At 40.7% G+C, this 20,613-nt stretch overlaps 1 protein-coding gene across 4 annotated transcripts in view; it reads right to left on the reverse strand.

Annotated features, from left to right (window-relative positions):
- Window positions 1–8,776: 8,776 nt before the first annotated feature.
- TADA2A (transcriptional adaptor 2A) overlaps window positions 8,777–20,613 on the reverse strand; it is a 44,927-nt gene continuing 33,090 nt past the window's right edge. For 2 of the 4 annotated variants that reach the window (XM_005858533.2, XM_014531399.1), the window contains 6 exons: window positions 18,086–18,196; window positions 16,238–16,309; window positions 14,396–14,528; window positions 13,798–13,841; window positions 11,918–11,991; window positions 8,777–10,233 (listed from right to left, as the gene is read on the reverse strand). In XM_005858533.2, coding sequence (XP_005858595.1) covers window positions 10,048–10,233; window positions 11,918–11,991; window positions 13,798–13,841; window positions 14,396–14,528; window positions 16,238–16,309; window positions 18,086–18,196 — 620 coding nt within the window. In that variant the 3' untranslated portion in view covers window positions 8,777–10,047. The remainder of the gene's footprint in view (window positions 10,234–11,917; window positions 11,992–13,797; window positions 13,842–14,395; window positions 14,529–16,237; window positions 16,310–18,085; window positions 18,197–20,613) is intronic. The other 2 variants (XM_005858534.2, XM_005858535.2) reach the window with 2 other exon arrangements.

Here is a 20,613-nt window from a genome sequence, read left to right on the forward strand (position 1 = left end):
GCCAGCTCCCTGCTCCCCCGACGCCCGCTTCCCCTCCCCCCGCAGACTCCACTTAGGGGTCCCCTGTTGTCTCCTCATCCGCCTCTCTCCCGTTCCCACTTGAGCGTTTGCAAGCGGAGTTTGGGGCACGGGTGCAGGGTGATGTACTGGTACTTTCTGGATGTGAGAGAGTTAAAGGCAAGAAAACAATTATAAGAGGGTGAAGACTGCAGTTCGTGACTAATCGCCAACTCTCACCCCACCCCCACCCCACCCTCTATCCGCCCGGAGAGCCCGGGAGTCAGGGCTGAAGAGTGAAGGGAAAATCTCGTAGCAACTGTTGGGTGACTTCTGCTTGGGCAAGTGTGGGCGGTTTCCAGTAACTGCGGGGGCTGTATTGTCCGAGACACAAAAGTAGCCATAGATGCGGCGATTCTTTGCCTGCCCCGAGGTCGCCAACCCACCAGCGGGAACACGGGTGCCATCTGAGCCTCCAAACCCCCATCCACACTGAGCCCGAGCCTCCAAGGTGGGGATTAGGGTCTACGGAGCCCAGGCTGAACGTACGGATTCGTTGAGGGCTTATTTGCTCTCTCTGAGGGTCTTTCTTTCCTTTTTACTGGTAGGTTGGCCCATCTGTAACATGAGTAGTTGCAAAACCGACTTTTTCCAGCACAACCCTGCCCTGGCAGGTGAGGGGAGTAGAGACGACTTCCTCGGGGCTCCGTGAGTCAGACACCTGAGTCTTGACTCCACGCCCCGCCCTTTGCGCACCAGCTCCAGCTCCTGGTCGCTGTAAAGCCTTGGCGTCGGAACTGCTGAAGTCAATCGAACAGTCACAGGTTTGGGGGAGGGATTGACGAAGGAAGTAAAACCGCGTACTGCGTTCACATCTCCCAGCATCTTCAACCAAAAAGCTTTGAGGCTTTTTCATGCTTGTCCTCACTCCCAGCGGGACTCGGAGTCTCCCCCTGGGTGCAGGAATATCTAAAAGTTCTACTTCCCAGACAACAAAACATCAAAAGCATTTTCGTGTTCATCTTAGGGGAGCCAAAAAGTTCTAGGATGGAGGGATTTATTTTGCCTTCATAAATAGAGAATCAAAGCCTTAAAACTAGGCCCTAGCCGGTTTGGCTCAGTGGATAGAGTGTCAGCCTGCGGAACAAAAGGTCCCAGATTCGATTCCAAGGGCACATGCCCGGGATTTGGGCTCGATCCCCAGTACAGGGTGTGCAGGAGGCAGCCAATCCATGATTCTCATCACTGATGCTTCAGTCTCTCTCCCTCCTTCCTCTCTGAAATCAATAAAAATATATTTTTTTTTAAAAAAAAAATGAGGCAAAACTAATCTTTTTGTGAGAGAAGGAAACTGATTCAGGATAAAACACTAGTTCAAATCTTGCCTGGGAAAGGCATCTTCCCAGCACTAAGCTACTCCACCATCAATTCATCTAGTGACTTTTGACATGCCAGTACCAAAATAGCAAAATCTCGAGAGAAGCCATTGTATGCCTCTCTTCTTTCTTTCTTCCCCTTCCTCCGTCTTTCCTTCAGTCAGTTCAGTGACTCAGCAGCACAAATAGATGCATCCCTCTGGATTCAAGCTTGTTACCCAGGAGGCAGGTTTCCAGAACAGCTCTAGTTCGTGAGGAGGAGCTGGGCATGTTCATGGATTATAGGAACCAAGCCTACCATGAAGAATCATATCCTCATCAGTGAAGAGGGGGCGGGGAGGACTAACAGACTGTGTTCAGTGTGAGGCACGTATAAAGATCTAGAGATTAAGGAAAGTAGGACAAAGTGCTGAATTCAGCATGATCACTTAGTGACTACACATAGGCCTGTGGGTAGGGAGGTGCTTCATACCTTCACAGTGGACGTGTAGGCTTCTATATGCCTCTACCAAAAAGGAAGGAAGGAAGGAAAAAAAAAAAAAGCAAGCAACTTGAAGGTATTATTTTCTAAACCAGCACAGTCCAATAGAACTTTCTGTGATATAAAGATTCTTTCTGTGATAGAAATGTTATGTATTTGCACGGCCCAGTACGGAATCCCCTAGCCTCATGCGGCCTTTGAGCACTTGAAATGTGGGCTGTGACTGTATTTTTAATTTTAAAAGCTTACTTATCGATTTTAGGGAGAGATTTGTTGTTCTACTTCTCTATGCATTCATTGGTTGATTCTTGTATGTGCCCTGATCTAACCTGCAAACTTAGCATATTGGAATGATGCTTTAACCAACTGAGCTACCTGGCCACAGCAATTTAAATTCATTTTAATCCATTTAAATTTCAATAGCCACATGAGGCTAGTGGCCACCTTTCTGGATAGCAATTACTTGACTAGAAATAGGTATCTTTATAGGTGTTAACGATCTTTATAGAAACATCTCAGAGGTCATCTGCTACAAGAGTATGACTTGTCTATGCCTCGGGAGGTGTGGGGGCTCCTGACTGTATCTAAATAAGCAGCGTTTTAGAGTGATGCAGCTTCTACCCAGAATGAGAGCTGATCTGATTAGACCCAGTAAGTAGAGGGTGGAAACTGCTACTCTGCTTGGCTTCTGATTTCTGCCTTTCCAAAAATATTCTCCTTAATTGCTTAGGCTCCTTAGACTCATCAGACCTTTATGGGTCCCTGAGAAAGAGGAGCTGCATCTTCCATTTGTATCATTGCCCCTGGTTAACAAATTGACCGCAGCTTTGATAGATGTGTCAGAATTGGGGAACAGCTGTGATCAGGCTCCTCCGACTACAGAAGTTTACCATCAGGTCCTGTTGGTCACAGGTGTCTCAAGCCCCTGCTTGCTAATGTCTGTAATTCCAGAACATATGCCATCCATTGCCAACTAAAATGCAATATGGTATTCCTCCAGAGAAGTAAGTCTTTAAACTATTGTCCTTTGGCACATTTGAAAGGGACACAGGACACCAGGTATTTGAGAGGAAACTATAAATGTGGAAAAGATAAAAGAACTAGGAGATAGAAGTCCCCAAACACATTTCATCTACTACAGAAATTGGCTGTTTTATAAGATGTAATATACCACCTCATATAGCTATCATAAGGACTAAATTTTATTAATGTAAAATATTTTAAACTTCTATTTTTAGAGTATTTATAATTCTCATAAAATAAAATTTATTTTCCATTAATATGCAAGTGTCACATTACCAGAGAGGGTGTGCAAATGCATCACCCATAATTTTACTACTTAACAAACAACAGTTAGCTTTGTTCTGATCTTTTTACTATGCATGATTTTTTTTAGTTTTCTTTACATAGTGACATAGTTTTGTAACCTGACTGCAAGCTTCCTGGGCAAGGCATTGTATAAGAGACTATCACAATATGTCTAGGATAACTAGGTCATTTAGTATGTATCTGTCTCTGAAATGTTCTGCCCTTAATTCAACCCTGGGGCTGTGGCAATGATGCAGTGATGAGAATTCCAATGTAAATAAGATCCTTGAAAATGCACATCTGCCTGTCTTAACATTTGCTCTGTGTCTTTCAGATTTTCGTGTCCCCTCTGTGAGACTCTACCATGATGTGAATTGTGTGGTACAGGAAAACCAAGTGCTTGCTTTTACCTGGCTGGGGTTAAATGAAAATATCAAAGGTCCCATGGGAAGGAAGGGAGGTGCCAGGTGGTTAATATACCTTATGCCATTTAATCTTCGTCAAACCCGGTCAGGAAGTATTACCAAGCACACTTTACACCGAAGGGCTGAGAAACTTGCTCAAGGTTGTATTATTATTATGGAGCAGAACAAGCATTAGCACTCAGGTCTTTCCAGTGTTGTGCTGGTGAACAAGAAAGTATATAAACTCTTAACGTAAAAAGGAAAAGAGAGGGGTTTTAAAAAACTTACAACTAGGATGTATTCATGTATTCTTTACAAATTGTTTTTAAAGAAAGGGGAAATGAAGAAATATTTCCCCCATGAGTTAGTCACCTCTGGCAGTAACAATACCAGCAATGTTAAGAGACCAAACTTTTAAGGACATCCTAGGTAATTAATGCCACTTTGCATAATCTCCTACACCAGAGGGGAAAAAACCTGGTCCTGCTGAAAGGGAGTAAATGCCCATGTCAGTCCAAGAGCCTATATACTTCCCCTCTAGTTAGAAATCGCTACCACTCAAAGTCTCTGACTATGTAAATGAAAGAGTGGAATATGAATGCGGGTAGGTAGTAGAGGTTCCCGCATGGTTTAGGAGGCAACATCTAACCTACTGCATTGCTCATCTGCTCTCTGCTTTGCCAAATAGTAGCAAATCTGTGTTACAGCAAGTTAAGACACCTCAAATGATTCCCCTCCACCCCAAGATGTGTATATTATTGCTATAAACATACCAAAAGTGTCTCCAGAGCCCTGGAACAATGTCTGGCTACATCCTGCATGCTAATCAGGGGTATCTGCTTTCACCAGAGGGAGCTCCCAGGCCCCTATATCCACCCCACCTTGCCCCATCTGCTGGAAATTCATGGCTTGCCTTTTTCCTTCTCCTAGTTTCCATGGAGACTCAACAGTTTACTTTTTACCCCCCGACTTTAAGCCATGGTTATTTTTAACTCTAAAACTCTGAGCCAGGTCACAGCTTGGATCTGGTAGATGCAATGACATCTATAGCCACTCTTCTCTGCAGCAGACGCCTTCTTTTCTGCAGTTGCTGGGGGTGGAAGGCACTCTGGGAGATGTTGCTCTCAAAAGGGTTTTGGTTTGCATCATGAAGTTAAAACTATGCTGACTTAGATCTGACAGCTGTCCTGAATCTGAAACCATGTAAACCCAAAACCAGGCAAAGATTTTCTTGTGTGTGTGGTGGGGGCAGGGGAGTGTCAGGTTGCCAGGTAAGGTTGACGTTGCTGTCACCTCCTACCTGTGGCTAGCGATTAGATAAATGTCCTTTGGTAAAAACATCAAAGTGCTCTCCTTTAGGCAAAAAATAAGGGCTCTGGCACCTGCCTCTAGTACAGTGGCTTCTTCTGCTGCAGCTTGACCATGGTTAAAAAGAGGCTCCTAACAGGATACTATACGAAATCTCTTCCACCTCTCCAAAGCGGACGACAAATTCCCAAGGGAACACTGCTGCCCTCTCCTCCTCTACCAAAACTCAAATCAGCATCCCCATCCCCCATCTCTAAGGTCCCTGGTACTTGGGGAACTAGTGTCTGTTCATGGTATTTCTGAACTTTTCACTTCCTTTAAATAATTTTTTAAACCTGTAAAATTACCCTGAAAATTGCCCTTTTCATGTTAGACATCCTACCATTGGAAACTGAAATATAAATATCAGACACTTATCCCAACTTAAAAATCCGTTTTCTTATAAGGGATGTTGACTGGGAACATTAAAATCAAGCTCCAGCCCCATTGGTGTGGCTCAGTGGCTGAGCGTGAACCCATGAACCAGGAGGTCACCGTTTGATTCCCAGTCAGGGTACATGCCCAGGTTGTGGGCCAATCTCCAGTAGGGGGTGTGCAGGAGGCAGCCGATCAATGATTCTCATCATTGATGTTTCTATCTCCCTCTCCCTCACCCTTCCTCCCTGAAATCAACTTTAAAAAAATTTTAAAAAAGGAATGCCTCCTAAAAAATATATCAAGCTCCATAGTACAGATTCCATTAATTTTTTTATTTCTTAATATATATTTTATGTTTTCAAGGAATCCTCTAAATGAAGGGTGATAATAAGGGGATAATCCAAATCAGTTACTATTGTTTAATGGAAGAAAAGAGAAGGTTAGGCCATTGCAAATAATTCCAGAAACAGGGAGTATACTTGGCAGACAGCTCTCCAAGGAGGAGAAGAGATGCATTAGAAGTGTCAGGAGTTGGCACTTAGCTTTCAGTTCACTATTGAATAAGGGTGGTAACATGACAGCATTTCAGCATTTGCGCTTCAATTAGGAAAAAGTGTTGATTTCTTAAAACGATGAGGTTTTCTCCTTTTGACACTTTCTAAGATGCTACTTCTGTTCAACATAACTCTGGACCAGGGTAGGCTGATTAGCAAACCCCACCTGGAAGTTTTCTGCCACGTAAGACCCAAGGACTGAGCAAGCTGGGAAAACAAAAAAGTGTTACTTGGTTAAGAAGGAAAGAGTAATTCAACCAAATTAGTTTGATGCCATTCCCTGGGCTCCAAAGTAGAATACAAGTGCATCAGACTTAATTATCCAGTCCTGAAAGACATAAAACAAGTCTGTGCTGGCAAAGATTAACGACAGGATTTTTTCAAAACAAGGATGTATGGTGATATTCAAGTTTTTCTGAATCCTTCAGTTTGGGATTTTAAACCATTTAAGGGTTACTTTCTGCATTCTTAGATCAACTTCCTTACTCCTACTCTTAACAGGGAAGGGGCCGAATACACAATGCATACCAAGCAAGTAACTCAGAGTGACAAAGGCATTTTAATGTCAGATGCAAGCCATTCATCCTTTCCTTAAATACCTGGGTCTCTTGACTGGAAGCCTGGTTGGTCAACTCAAAGGGCAGTTCATGTTTTCATCCCAGCACATCTTATCTGATAGAAGCCAAAGCACCAGGCAAACACTCAACAGAAGAACTCCATTTGATTTAAACAGGCTTTCCAGACTTCTCAGAAATTATTCATGTCCCCCAATCACCCTCCCCCCGCCACCTCAAAAGTAGCACACTAACACTCAGCCCTGATGCATGTTTCATGGAAAGGCTTAGGTTCCAAAATATTCCCTAAATGCTCTTCACTATTGTTCTCACTCCCAAATTAAATGCCTGTGTCAGCATGACCATTACCATCCTATTCAGGCTGCTCTGGCCTTGCTTGTACTCGGAGACCCTACTCAGTTTCACTCAGAAGAGCTGGTTATTAGATCTGATTGAAGAGAAATCCTTTGTCTTGGCCCAGCTACCTCTTCTACACAAGGCAAGGCAGAGTCCCACTGTCCCAGAGATGATCCCCTTGGCAGATCAGGGAAGGGTTAACCACATCTGGTCTAAGCACATTAGACAGGAAAGCCAAGCTTCCAATTCAGCACCTCTTGAATCAAACTTCAGAAATTTAGACATAAAAACCCAGGTACACACAAGTAGTGGAAAAGCTTTCTGTGTTAACAATAATAAAGTATGTATGTAGAAGGCATCCACAAAGATCCTTAAAAATGGATGAACCATGTTCCAAAATATGACTCTCTTGCCTGGAGGCCAGGGGAAAAGTGTTGTGGAGTTAATGTAAACAAGTTTTTTTCCAAGCTTCTCTTTGTAATTTGGGACTCTGATTGTTCATATTGGACATTTTAGTTCTTTTTTTAATATTGATTCTAGAGAGAGGGAGAGAAACATCTATGAGTTGGCTCCTGAATGCACCCCAACTGGGGAATGAGCCCACAACCTGGGTATGTGCCCTGACCAGGCATCAAACCTGCCACCCTTCTGTGTACAGGATAACTCTCCAACTGACTGAGCCACATAGGCCAGGGCCATTTTAGTTCTTTCATTACACATCTACCTATTTCTAAAGCTGGAATGACTTACCAACTGGAATTTTGTTGTTTTTGATGTCATTGGTCTTCTCCTTTTAGCTAACCACAAGCTGGTGATTTCATTACTAAAAACTGGACAGCTTGTTCTTAACTCTCAGCAAGGACTGGTTAATTACCTACTGAGTTCAGATTTTAAATGGGTTAAAGGATGAAAACTAGAGTCCAGGAAGGGATAAACCACAAATAGTTGGTCTCAAGAGAGACAGTCTCGGCCTTTAAGCACAGGAAAGGGTCATTACAGCAAAAGAAATTCGTTCTCCCTTCCCAGGAAAGATATGCCTAAAATGTCAGCAGAAACCTTAATGTTAGATTGCAATAAAAATCCCTAACAGTAAAAAGTCTTTATTCATGTTGAGATTCAGAGTAAACTGTTCCTCTCTGAGATGATCTGGACTGAGACCTCTGTTTAATGTGGCTGGAATATCCTCTGAAATGCCCTTGCTAGTTCTTGATTTTTAGTAAAAGGAAGGTCCTTCCTTTGGTGATAGGAACATGGAAGAAAATAATGTACTTAATCGAGCTAACATCAAATATGTTAGCAAATGCTTTTCTATTATAAGTGCATCAAAGTAGAGACTTAGTGACTCCTTTCAAGAGCACTCATCACCTAAAATATGGCTTGATCTTTGAGAAACCCTCTAGGGATTCTAGGTCTTAAGTTTTGCAAAGTTGGGTTTACCAAAACAAAAATAGTAATAATCCTACTTTCTAAAATCCAGTTATTTGAAATTACAGCCTTATTTTTCTATCACTATTTTCAATTCTGCTGTTTTTCCTCATCAAATCTGCTGATTCCCCAATCAGTTTTTCAGAGTTCAACTGATTCCAAGGTTTCTACCAGACTGTCCTACCATCCTCCCACTCCTAACTACCACAGCTGCCCCTTGTGTCCTAGACAACCAAATCTCTTGGCACCATTTTCCTTACTCCCACTGCTGCCTCCATATCACCCTCCACCCACTATGTCTGGAACAGTCCCCCACTTCCATCTGCGAAATTACCTCTTTCCTCCTAATCTTATCATTGCCCCAAAAGCTCACCTCTCCCAGGAAGCCTTCCTTAACCAAGACTGAGGACTCTTCAGATTATTACATATGTCACCTGACATTGATGTCCAATGCATTCCGAGTTTTTGGAACCAGAATTGCCTTTCAGGGATAAGACACAATCCCTTCGAAAGCAACTGAGAACAAAGTGGTAGTAGAATACATTTTCCTAAGAGAGACGCGTATGCAAAGAAAAGAGACCATTTCCATAAGCCACCCTTTTTACATATTGAAGTCTTTAATTATTTTAATTCCTTCAGATCCTCAGAGTTTCCTTGTCACTTGTAACCCCCTAGATGAAGTCTATTAGCAAGCTACATGCATATTTACATCAAAAAGTCTGAGCAGACACTTCCAACAAAGCATATAATATTTTAATTAGATATTTTGAATGTTGAAAGAATCAGCGACTAGAGGTAATTTGTGCAGATTCTAAAGTTATTTCTATATACAACCTTCCTTCTATTAGAAATGGGATAACCATGACTCTGAGTTTGGCATCTGATTCTACAGAAAGTTTTGAGGACCAAGTTTCAGATGTGGTGGAGTTACTCACCCTCATATCTACTGAGTTCCATATATGACTCTGCTTTACTTTTGTTTTAAAAGTAGCTTTTATTGCAGGCTAGCCATTCCCCATTAAGAAATTAAGGTTCAGGTCACAGTGGAGGATAGTTGCATCATCTCCATCCTCAGGGGCCTGGTATCCTGGGAAACCCAGGGTACGAACAGGGTGAGTCCAGGACACACATGTTAGGAGAGACAGTGCAGTATGATGAGGCAGGCATCCAGCACCCTAAGTGTGCTTTAGCTACCAGAATATTTGACACCACAAATTGAGCAGCAAAACATTTTAATCTATTAATTCTAAAAATAATCGAGACATTTTATATCTGATGCCACCTCCTCAAAAGTCTACTGCAGGTTAGACAGACTGCAAAGTACAAAACCAGACATTCAAATTAAAGATGCAGTTTGGGACAAGACCATGATGAGATTTCCCTCCCTTTTGCTCATAAACAAAGAATCCTCAGAAGGAAAGAGAAAGCTTTCTCATGGTCCATAACCTTTCTCTTACTGTAAATCTGTCTGTATTGTTTGAAGGCAAAACAGATAATGAGAAAACCAACCATTCAAATACAAGAGTCTGAGCTGGACCCATGGGACTGAAGACTGGTTTAGTTCTATTTCTACCGACACCATGACGTGAGGTACTATGGTTCTTGTTTTAGTTACAAGAGGTGCTAGGAATGAATGCCCACTCACGTTTAATAATAGCATATCTAGCATATAACTCTGCCGCACAATACCAACAGCAAGAGTGTTTTAAAGCAGGGCAGAGAATAAAGTAGACATTCTGACAGTTTAAGGTTTCCTTTGTTCTTTCCCCTTGTTTTACAATGAGAATTCAGCTCAAGAATATCCATACTGTCCTTTGGTCCAACACATTCCAAACCTGTGATTTCAGATCTCAAGCCCTGAAGGCCTCAGGCTTTAGTGATGTATCCTTCCCGAATAAGGAAATCATAGATTTTCCGGGTTTTGTTCACGTCTATCTTGATGAGCGCTCTTGCCTGTGCCAGTCTCAAGCCTCCTTGCTTGTTACATTCGTTCAATAGAGCAGATTTGTATTCTAAATAGGCTCCAGGGACCAACCTCACCATCTGACAGAGCTGTAAGACATGGCATATTTAATAAACATTAACATCTATCATTCTCATAATTTAATCCAGCAGGTATAGACAAAACAAAATTTAAGAAGTGACATCAACCTCCAACTATTTATAGGAGCTGTTGGGTGGCTGGACTACATTCCTTTTAGTCTCTTCTTTGGAGGGAATACTCACTAAAGAGAGACACTCAGGAAGAGAAAGCCAGGAAGTGATGCTGGGAGAGCCTTTAGTAGGTGTTGGCGGGGTAGAGGCCCAGCACATTCCAACACAGCCAGTCAGGGAAGAGCCACAGGGCTCAGTGGGGTGGCGGTGCAGATACTTGGGTTCCCAAGTGTGAACCACATTATTTTTAGTATGGTCCCTGCTTTTGTGATTACATTTCCTACTTTGGGAGGGAGAGGAGATATAGAGATCTTGTTAAAAGAGGACACTTTTTAGCTGCTAAAATTTTAGAAAGCTGGCTCATTCCAGTTTACTTGCCCTTATCCAGCAATGAGCCGTCTAAGGTCACCGTGTTGTGGGTAAAGATAAAAAACGCTTAAAACTCCAGGCTATTCAATACTTGGATCCAAATGGCCTGTGACCTTTTTTTAGCAATACTTGGATATAACATATTACTAAACTAATCTTTACTATTCCTAGTGGATATAATAAAAGACTAATACCAGCCCCTTCTCCTAGACCAGTGATGGCAAACCTATGACACGTGTGTCAGAGGTGACACGCGAACTCATTTTTTTGGTTGATTTTTCTTTGTTAAATGGCATTTAAATATAAAAAATAAATATCAAAAATATAAGTCTTTGTTTTACTATGGTTGCAAATATCAAAAAATTTCTATATGTGACACGGCACCAGAGTTAAGTTAGGGTTTTTCAAAATGCTGACACGCCGAACTCAAAAGGTTCGCCATCACTGACCTAGACTCTTCTTTACTATCTGACCTGAATTAATGGTACAAAGTGGCAGATGGGACACTGACCTTGGAACTGTGAAAGGAGCATCTGAGGAACAAAAGAGGAATCCCTTTTCTGGAATGGACTTTAGAGCCAAAAACACTTGATGATGACTCTTTTGAGGCTGGGTGTAAATTTTAGAAACAGCCAAAAGTAACATGAAGACAAGTCTGATGATTATAATGGAAAGGAAAAGTGAATCATGCCATTTTAAAATCAAAAATAATGTGTGACTATATATGATAAAAATTTCCTTTCTTTATGCTTATAAACGTGCTATGGAGACAATTCCAAAAATCTTTTAAGTGATGGTGGTACTGTTGGAAAAAGTGTAGAACTCAAAGTGACCATTCTAATAGGAAGTAACCATTTCATATATATATTATTTTAGGTTTATAAAAATTAATTTCATTTACTTTAAAGCATTTAGTATAGTATTTGGTACATGGTAAATGCTCAGTAAATGACAGTTGCTATTTACATTTATACATCATATGCTCTTCTCCCAGAAGGCAAATGAGGGCAAGGTGATAGGGAAAGGAGTCCTTTGAAACCTGCTGAGGTTAGTTCTGTAGCGCACAGCCTTCGGGGATGGACTAGAACTGTAAGCCTTCAGGGATGGACTAGAACTCTACATGTCATTAGCTAAGCAGAGCAAAATGGGTTTGATCCTGTAATGGCAATTCAATGATTTCTCAGCCTCTTTCCTCTAGCGCCCTTTTTGTTACCTCCTTTTCTTTTTCGTTCAGCTTCTCTGTGCCAGGGAGGCCCGTGAGGTTCAAGGGTGGTGCACTTCGTCTCCCTACAGACACAGACAGAAAAGGGCATATATGTCATAGAAGTGACAAGTCCTCAGTTGGAAAATATAACAAAGTTCACTGCAGCCAGGCCAGTTAGGCACAAGATCCTTATAGCCAGCTGTAGGAAATCTCCACCAGTCCCCTCAGGCGCCAGTGTAATTAGCAACACAGGCTCCACAATGTTTACTTGAAAATAACAACGCTAATTTGTGTGCCTGGCTGGCGTGCCTCAGTGGTTGAGCGTCAATCTATGAACCAGGAGGTCACGGTTCGATTCCCAGTCAGGACACCTATCTGGGTTGCGGGCTCAATCCCCACTAGGGGGCGTGCAGGAGGCAGCCTATTTATGATTCTCTTTCATCATTGATGTTTCCATATCTCTTTTCTCCCTTCCTCTCTGAAATCAATAAAAATATATTTTAAAAATAAATAAAATACTCACATAATCACACATAGCAGAGCATCAAATATGACTACTTACTATAGTAGTTACTACCCATTTCTTCTGAACCCAATAGGAGATTCAAAAACCTAAAGCCCCCCCCCCAAAAAAAGGGGGACATCTGTAATACTTTTAATAAAGATAAATTTAAAATTAAATTAAAAAATAAAATCTAAAGCCCAGAGCTCATCTAGTTAAGAAAGGTCATACACTACCTGCCTTGACAGCTGATGAATGGAAATAACAACTCTGCAGGAGACATTTCCTAATCCTTGCCACTCTGCCAGCAGTACAAGGCAAACATGGTAATTAACCAAGTACCATTTGCCTTCAGATCAAAGGCAGACTGTTAGGCCAGCAAAAGGCCCTTGTTATTTATTATGTGCGGGAATATCTGTTCCTTCCAAAGCAGCCCTGTTTACCGGAAAGATCCACAGAGAGAAACAATGAGCTATTATATGGCAAAGTAGAGGCTGAGGTGAACCCACATACCTGAGAAAGAAACCTAAGTATGAAGACATTGCCCAGGATGGGAAGCTTAATGTACAAAATTTTTTGGTTTTGTTTTGAAAGTTTATTTGAGATTAGTGTTAAGCTGGGGGTGGGTAGACTGAGTTAAGCAGAAGAAAGTGTTGATAGAATAATATAAGTTTTATGGGTGTTGTCATTTAGGTGTGGAGAGAAAGGGAAGGGACTGTTAAGAGGCTGCTGTGCTAGAAAACAAGCTTCTTTGTAAAATTAACAAAGGGGATAAGGGCTTCTCCACAGCCTAGATATAGGGGGTGAAGAGGGCTAATACCAGCCCAAGAAGCAAGAAAGAATCAGTGAACGCAGATGGTTCAGAAACACAAACACCAATGTTGCATGGTCATGTTAGTTCATATTTATTTTATTTATTTATTTATTGTTTGTTTATTTGTTTGTTTGTTTGTTTGAGAGAAAGGGGGAGGGGGAGAGAAACTTTTTAAGTCTCCAACTTAAAAAGAAAGCCTTGCATTTCTGGCAAGTAACATGCCTCTTTGCTCATATAGGACACACACCTTTATTTTCTCCCCTTTGAGACAAACCTCAAAATCTGTGGTTAGATACAACCACAGAAAACTAACTGCCCACAGACATTGGTAAAATAAAGAAACCACCTCTTTGGAGTTATTCTTCCCTGCCTCTGTACTCTAATCCTGAGGCTAGTCTCTATCTGGCCTTGAAGATTCTGAAAACTTGCTGATGTTTATAAATTGGGACAACACATAATTACCATTACTCTGTCTAAGCACCAATTCCACAAAAGCGGGGAGAGACTGTTGGGTCAACACAATCTCTAGAATGAAAACTTATCAAGACTTGCTCTAGCTTGAAAAGTAATTACCTGAATTCGAAGCCATTGAAACAGAAGGACTCAGGCCGGAATCACTACGATGAAGAAGAGGAATTTGAATTTATGTCACACCAGAGAAGGCAGTTTCCAAAAGCACATGTGGGTCTGGCTGCCATTTATCAGGCCGGTTACTTTGAAGAGAGGTAATGAGATGGACTACACATGTTTTACAGGTTATCCCACTGTACTAACCAGGAAAAGACATCTGTTCTGGGAGGGAAATCACTTGGATGTGTTAAGAGCTCTGAGCCCAGAACATCACGGAGACCATTCATGGGAAAAGATAGGAACATGCTTCTCTAATGGAAAGTATACTAGTACATATGGAGGGAGAGATGAGACATGGGTAGAGGGAAGTTACTTATTTTAAAAAATAAAATCAAAGTAGCAAAGAAGGATTGTAGGAGGCCAGTTATGTTTCTCAAAACTGTCATACTGCCTTGTTTCTGAGAGAGACTCCTAAAATTTTCTGAATTCTTCCAGCTACCTGATTATTACTACTCTGCCATGGGTAGGATGCCCATGGAAATGCCTGAAAATACGTGTAAAGGCCAAAAGGATGCTCCTCCACCCTGGACCAAGTGCTCACATGTCGGCCTGCCGGCGGAGCCACTGCTGGCAAGCGCTGCTGTCCTGGATGTACTGGAGGACTTCGGAGAGCATGGTGCGTTTAAGGCGCTCCTCCTCTCGCGTCTTCTTAAGGTGATCATAGGTTCTGGCACCTGGAGGTGTAAAACAACCACGACTGCAATAATAATGCAGAACTAAGAAGGGCTTCCTAACTGACCAGCAAACGGCTTGTCTTTTTTTGGTTTCTTTGCAAAACTGCTTCCACAATTAGTTTTCCAAAGTAGATTTCTCCTAGTTTAAAATCCCTTTTTATATTAAGAAATTAAAATATTTTTATTCCTTTTTTTACCTTTAAGAAATTTTGAGGGGGGGAAAAAAAACCCAAAACAAAAAAGTACAAAGAAAATAAGATGATTCATCTTTCCACCCCAAAAGTAATTAACATTCAATATTGTCATATTTGCTTCCTGTTCTATTTTTCTCTCTATATATTTTTCAGTCACACAAGTGCTATAAGCAAACATTCTTCCTTAAAAAGCAATCAGAATTAAAACAAGCCTTCACTGACCAGTACTGTTCCTTTCCCCTCTGTCCCAGAGGCAGCCAGTATCAGATAACCAAGCCCTGGTATCAGAGTTTTTACATGCACCATGGCTAAACAAAAGTTGTGTGATGTTTTATACTTGTTAACAAAGGTATATAGATGCCAAAATGCCACACCACTGGATTTCAAACTATGTTCCACGTAGCCCCCTAGTCCCATGAACATCCATCAGGGCTTACATGAAGAGCAAGGGCACCACCACATACTGGTGGTTCTGGGTTCTACACCTGACCTGAACCACTAAACTTCAACTAAAGTAGTTCCATTTTTACCTTATTTATAGATTAGGGCTCCACATAGAATTTTATTTTGAAAACGATTTCCATTGTTAAAAATAAAGAATGATTATACTAAGCTAAACTTACACACATAGGGCTACTTCCTGTGGGTACTGGGTGTCTGCTTTCAACCAACAGGAAGGAGGGAATGCTAAAGATCATTCCAACAATAATAATAAAACAGCAGAAACTGTCATTTGTGGAGGATTTACGGCGTGCCTGCTACTGTACTACGTTCTCATGCATTATCTCTAATTTATCTTCAGACTAATTCTAAGAGACTTGGGAAATTAAAACTGGAACAGAATGACAGATCTGGTAAATAGGAGAGCCAGAATCCAAACGCACGCTGTCCAAGTCTAGACCTCAAGCTCTTAACTCCCATAATACACTGCCTTTCCTTATGACCTGGCTCTACTACACATAGCTCTTTAATCACTTTAAACCTTAGCTTCTTCATTAAATGGAAATAACAATATCTCACTCATGAGTTTGTTATGAGAATTAAATGACAGGATCCAGGTAAAATGGGTAGCATAGGGACTGGTGCATGGTAAACTGTTTCTGTGCGATGTTAGCTACTATTAATATAATTAATAAAACCACCTCAAGACACTCAGTCAAAGCACCTAAAGCCAGTTGAAGTTTGGTTAATAAGAATGATTAGACCATGCATCACTAAATGTTAACTGGCTGAGGCTAAAAATTAGAATACAAATCCTTTTTTTTAAGAGGCTATACAATCCTAAATCTAAAGCAGTGCCTCTCTTTTGTGTGCAACTTTTATTTTACCTCAGATAATCCATATAGTGGTATTTATAAGGATTAAATAGATGAAACTTTACTGAAAGGTTTAAAAACTCATTCTGAAAAAGGAAAGCTTATTTAAAAAACAATAACACACCACATCACCTCAAACAGAGACTTCCTCTATGTGTTTGGAATACATTTGGCCTCTGATATAGCAAGTAGTACTTACTACAAAAATTGGTGATGCCTGCTGTCCTGTATTCCTGGAGCCGCTTGATTTCCCTTCGGAGTTCAAATTCCACTGTTCATCCCAAAAAGAACAAAGGAGAAAAATGGGGAAACACAATCAACATCAATGAGCACTTTTGCTGTTGAGCATTTTAAGTAATTCTGCCTTATGTAAAAGACTGGGCAATTCCATTTGGGGAATACTATTTGTTGGTAACATCTCATTAGAAATTTTACCCTAGAGCTGAGAAAATCCTCCTCCAGCTGTCTTCCAGCTGCTGTCTGGGGCTGGAGACAGCAGCAGCTGCAACTGTCTTTTAGAAAACTTACAGTGAACTGGCTGAATTCATTTAGCTAGAGAATAACAAGCTTTTAAACAATCAAGTTTCCCTGCTCTATTTATTCTGTGTTAAAAGTTCTACCACATAACCACATTCTTTTATGAAACCTGTCTCATAATACCTCTGGTATTATTTGATGTGGCCCTTTTGCAAGGGAAGGACAAAAGCTCTGTGCTCAAGTCCCAGATAATTTCTTTCTTCACAGACACAAAAGAGCATTGTGTTTCCCATAAACCAAAGATTTCTACTTCCTCTGAGCACACAGACCAGGCTGCACTGCTTGGGTTATTTGGGTGCTTTGTAACAGAGGATGAAGGAAATGCCTGGACAATCCGTGGGGTGTAGTTCCTTGAAGTGATACATAGCCCAGGGATGGCACAAACTGGGACAGGAAGTAAAGCATCAGTCACCTCATATAAACCACATGAAGAATAAAACCAGACAGGGTGTTTGGTGAGGACAACCAATCTGGTTCAGATAAAAGCCTATCATGCCATGTAAGAAATATCTGCATGATGAGAACAAGGTGAGAGCCTTGCTAAAGTACCTTCCCAGAATTAAACTTATGTCAAACACATAAATCTCATGATGAAGGGTAGACTAAACCACCCCACCTCTTTCAAGTCTAGGCTTCCATCCCTTAACAACTTTAATTTTTTATAGCGAAAAGCCAAAGGATAACTAGGTAGAGCTCTCTCAGAGTATCAGGCGAGAGAATGATGGAAGTACTAGCTACATGAGTTATCTAACTCTGTCCCCACTTTAAAAACTAGTTTTAAGCCCTGGCTGCTGTGGCTCAGTTGGTTGGAGCATCATCCTGTGCACTGAAGGGTCTCTGGTTTGATTCCCAGTCAGGGTACATACCCAGGTTTCGTGTTCCATCTGCAGTTGGGGCACATGCAAGAGGCAATCAATTGATGCTTCTTTCTCACATCAATGTTTCTCTCTCTTCCTCTCTTCCCTCAACACACACACCCTCACCCCCTTCCTCTCTTATAATCAATTTTTAAAAAAATACCCTTCGGTGAGGATAAAAACAAACAAAAAAGTAGTTTTAATACTAAAATATTTATGAACAAATAATATAATGCCTGGGATTCACTTCAAAATAATCCAGTTGAGGGTGGGAAGGAAGTGGCAGAGATGACACTGGGTTGGCCATGTGTTGACAGTTGTTAAAGCTAGGTGATGGATATATGGGGGTTCATTATACTATTATCTCTGCTTTTGTATGTAGTTTTGAAAACTGTCATTAACAAAAAGTAAGGGTAAAAATGCTAAACTACTGTTTATATGGGGAAAAAAGAATGCCACTAGGTTTTTTAACCTCCCCTCCAACTCTGAAAGCTCCAAATTAATTTCATGGTAATAAGGGCAAAGAAAAAATATCCATGTATTTATTTACGGAACTTCACATAAAACACATCATTATCTCTCCTATTTTTATACACACACACACACACACACACACACACACACACACAAACTCAAGGCTCAAAACCACCTACGTGCATGGCTTTCAATGAACTTGTCATGCTCCACTGGCCCCACAATCCTTGCAAATCGCCTCATTGTTTCATAAAGGTCTTGGACCTCCTTGGGATACCGCCGTTCCATTACTACAAAGTAAAACACAACCACATCACAAAGAATACAAGGATCCCTAAGTTTTCTGCATTTCCTTCACAAGAAGTGAAATGGAAGGACATTATTCATAACCTCACATGACTCATTTACCCATGACAGGAAGCAAACAGGAAAGCTAAGAATGCAAAACACTAATCATAGCAGCATCACAACTATCACATAGGGATGTTGCTATCACAGGAGAGCATCTGCACTACTGAGCACCCTGATGTCCTTCTCTTATCTGTACAGGGGCAGGAATTGTTGGCAGCAATGGGAAAGACAATTAAAGGCAGATCGTACATTCTTAGGAACAATGTTGGGCAAATTTGCTCGTAACTTCTGCAGGAAAACCAGGAGTGTGCAGACACAATAATCCATCTAGAAGAGACTAGCCTGGAAAAAGTGTACCATCTTTTTTTAATTTTAACTATATTTTATTGATTTTTTACAGAGAGGAAGAGAGAGGGATAGAGAGTTAGAAACATCAATGAGAGAGAAACATTGATCAGCTGCCTCCTGCACACTCCCTACTGGGGATGTGCCCGCAACCAAGGTACATGCCCTTGACCAGAATCTAACCTGGGGCCCTTCAGTCTTCAGGCTGCCGCTCTATCCACTGAGCCAAACCGGTTAGGGCAAGTGTACCATCTTTTATATGCCTCACCAAAAATCTTCCTCCTACATACACTTACTCAAGTGAGGCATACAGTATTTCTTCACTAAATTAAATACCACAACTTAAGTTCTATTTTGATAACTATCATGCAAGTAAATGGTCACACATACAGGATACCTAGGGTCAGCAACTTTGAGGATCACTACTGACCAAATGTCTAATAAAAAGAGATATTGGCAAAGAAGATGGGAGGTAACACCCATCAACAATATAGTAGGTAGTAGGGTGGAGCAGCCAGAAACCCTCAAAGTGCTACTCAGTCATTTCAATCAGATAATAGTAACTAGGCTAGTTCTGTCCACCTCTGACAGTTATTTAAATTAAGTCCTTTTGTCAGATGAATATTTTTCCTTGCAGGAGACATTCTTACCCACAAATTCTAAGAGTCAATTAGATGGGCAGCCACCGATGGATTATTTTCACTATTAACACCACCTCCCTTCCCTGCCTCTCACTACAGGGATAATATAGAAGAATTTGGAGTATAATTTTAAAATTTGATGGAAAAAAAAACCCCTCTGCCTACCATATACTGAAGGTCACATGTACATTCAATATAATGACCACTGAAAACCTCTGAAACCACATTGCACATGTCATAGTTAAGAGTAAGGAGGCTAAACTGACCTCTGTCCCCCAGCTGAGATTAGATATACACAAGAGTCACGATCTGCTATAAATAAAGGTTAAAAACCCACTGACCCTATTATGAAAAGCCTGTGGCAACCAGAATTGACCAATTGTTGTCTACAGAAAAGGCAAAGGAAATCTGCTCCTGAGTTAGTTGTGCAAACCCACAGCTCTCAATGAGGATGAGGTTAAACAGGCAATCTCATACACTGCCAGAAGGAATACAAATTGATATAACAGCTTTTGTAGAGGAACCTGGCAGCAAGTGTCAAAAGTTTTTCATGATCATATCCTTTGACCTATTATGTCACTTCTGGGACTCTACCTAAAAAAGATAAGTAATTCTAAACATAGAAAAGGTTTTATTCATAAACAAGTTCATCACAGCATTATTTTTAATGATTAAGCAAATGAAAATATGCTAAATAATAACAAAAGGCAGGTTAAGTATAGTATTATATAAGTATATATACACAACACATTATGTAACTGTTAAAAACGACATCTTCCAAACACCGCAATCACTTGAAAAGTATGTAATGGAAAGTGAAAAAATAAAGGACATAAAGTGTAACATATTTATGTTCATGACTATATTAAAAGACAATACCTATGTCTGGCTGACCTGAACCCTATAGGAGCCCAGAGTATCAAAACCTGTAAGAGTCTATCAACTAGGATAATTATTAGGTACTTAAAAATATACATATTATTGTGACATCCAACTATTATAAACATTTTAATTTAAATATTGCAATTACTCTGAGATCATCATTCTAATTTGCTGAACAAACTCTACAGTATAGAAGAAAAAGTACAGGAACTCTTTCTGCCCAGCCTAGGTATCTCCAATATTTAAAAGAGTAAGCTCAAAGTTGGCATTTTAAAAAACCCACTCAGATTTATTATCACCATCACACAATGCTAAAAGCCACTGTTATTTGTTTGTCTATGATACAAAATAGAAAAATGACTTTCTCTTGATTTAAAAAACAAAACATTTTCACAACCTGGTGTTCAAGGTTATGTTTAACGTATAGTTCCAAACATGACCCTACCTAGTTCCAGAAAATGATTCATGCATACTCATGTTGCTATACA

Source organism: Myotis brandtii, unplaced genomic scaffold (genome assembly GCF_000412655.1).
Source record: "Myotis brandtii unplaced genomic scaffold, ASM41265v1 scaffold120, whole genome shotgun sequence".
In the NCBI taxonomy this organism is placed as follows: domain Eukaryota; kingdom Metazoa; phylum Chordata; class Mammalia; order Chiroptera; family Vespertilionidae; genus Myotis; species Myotis brandtii.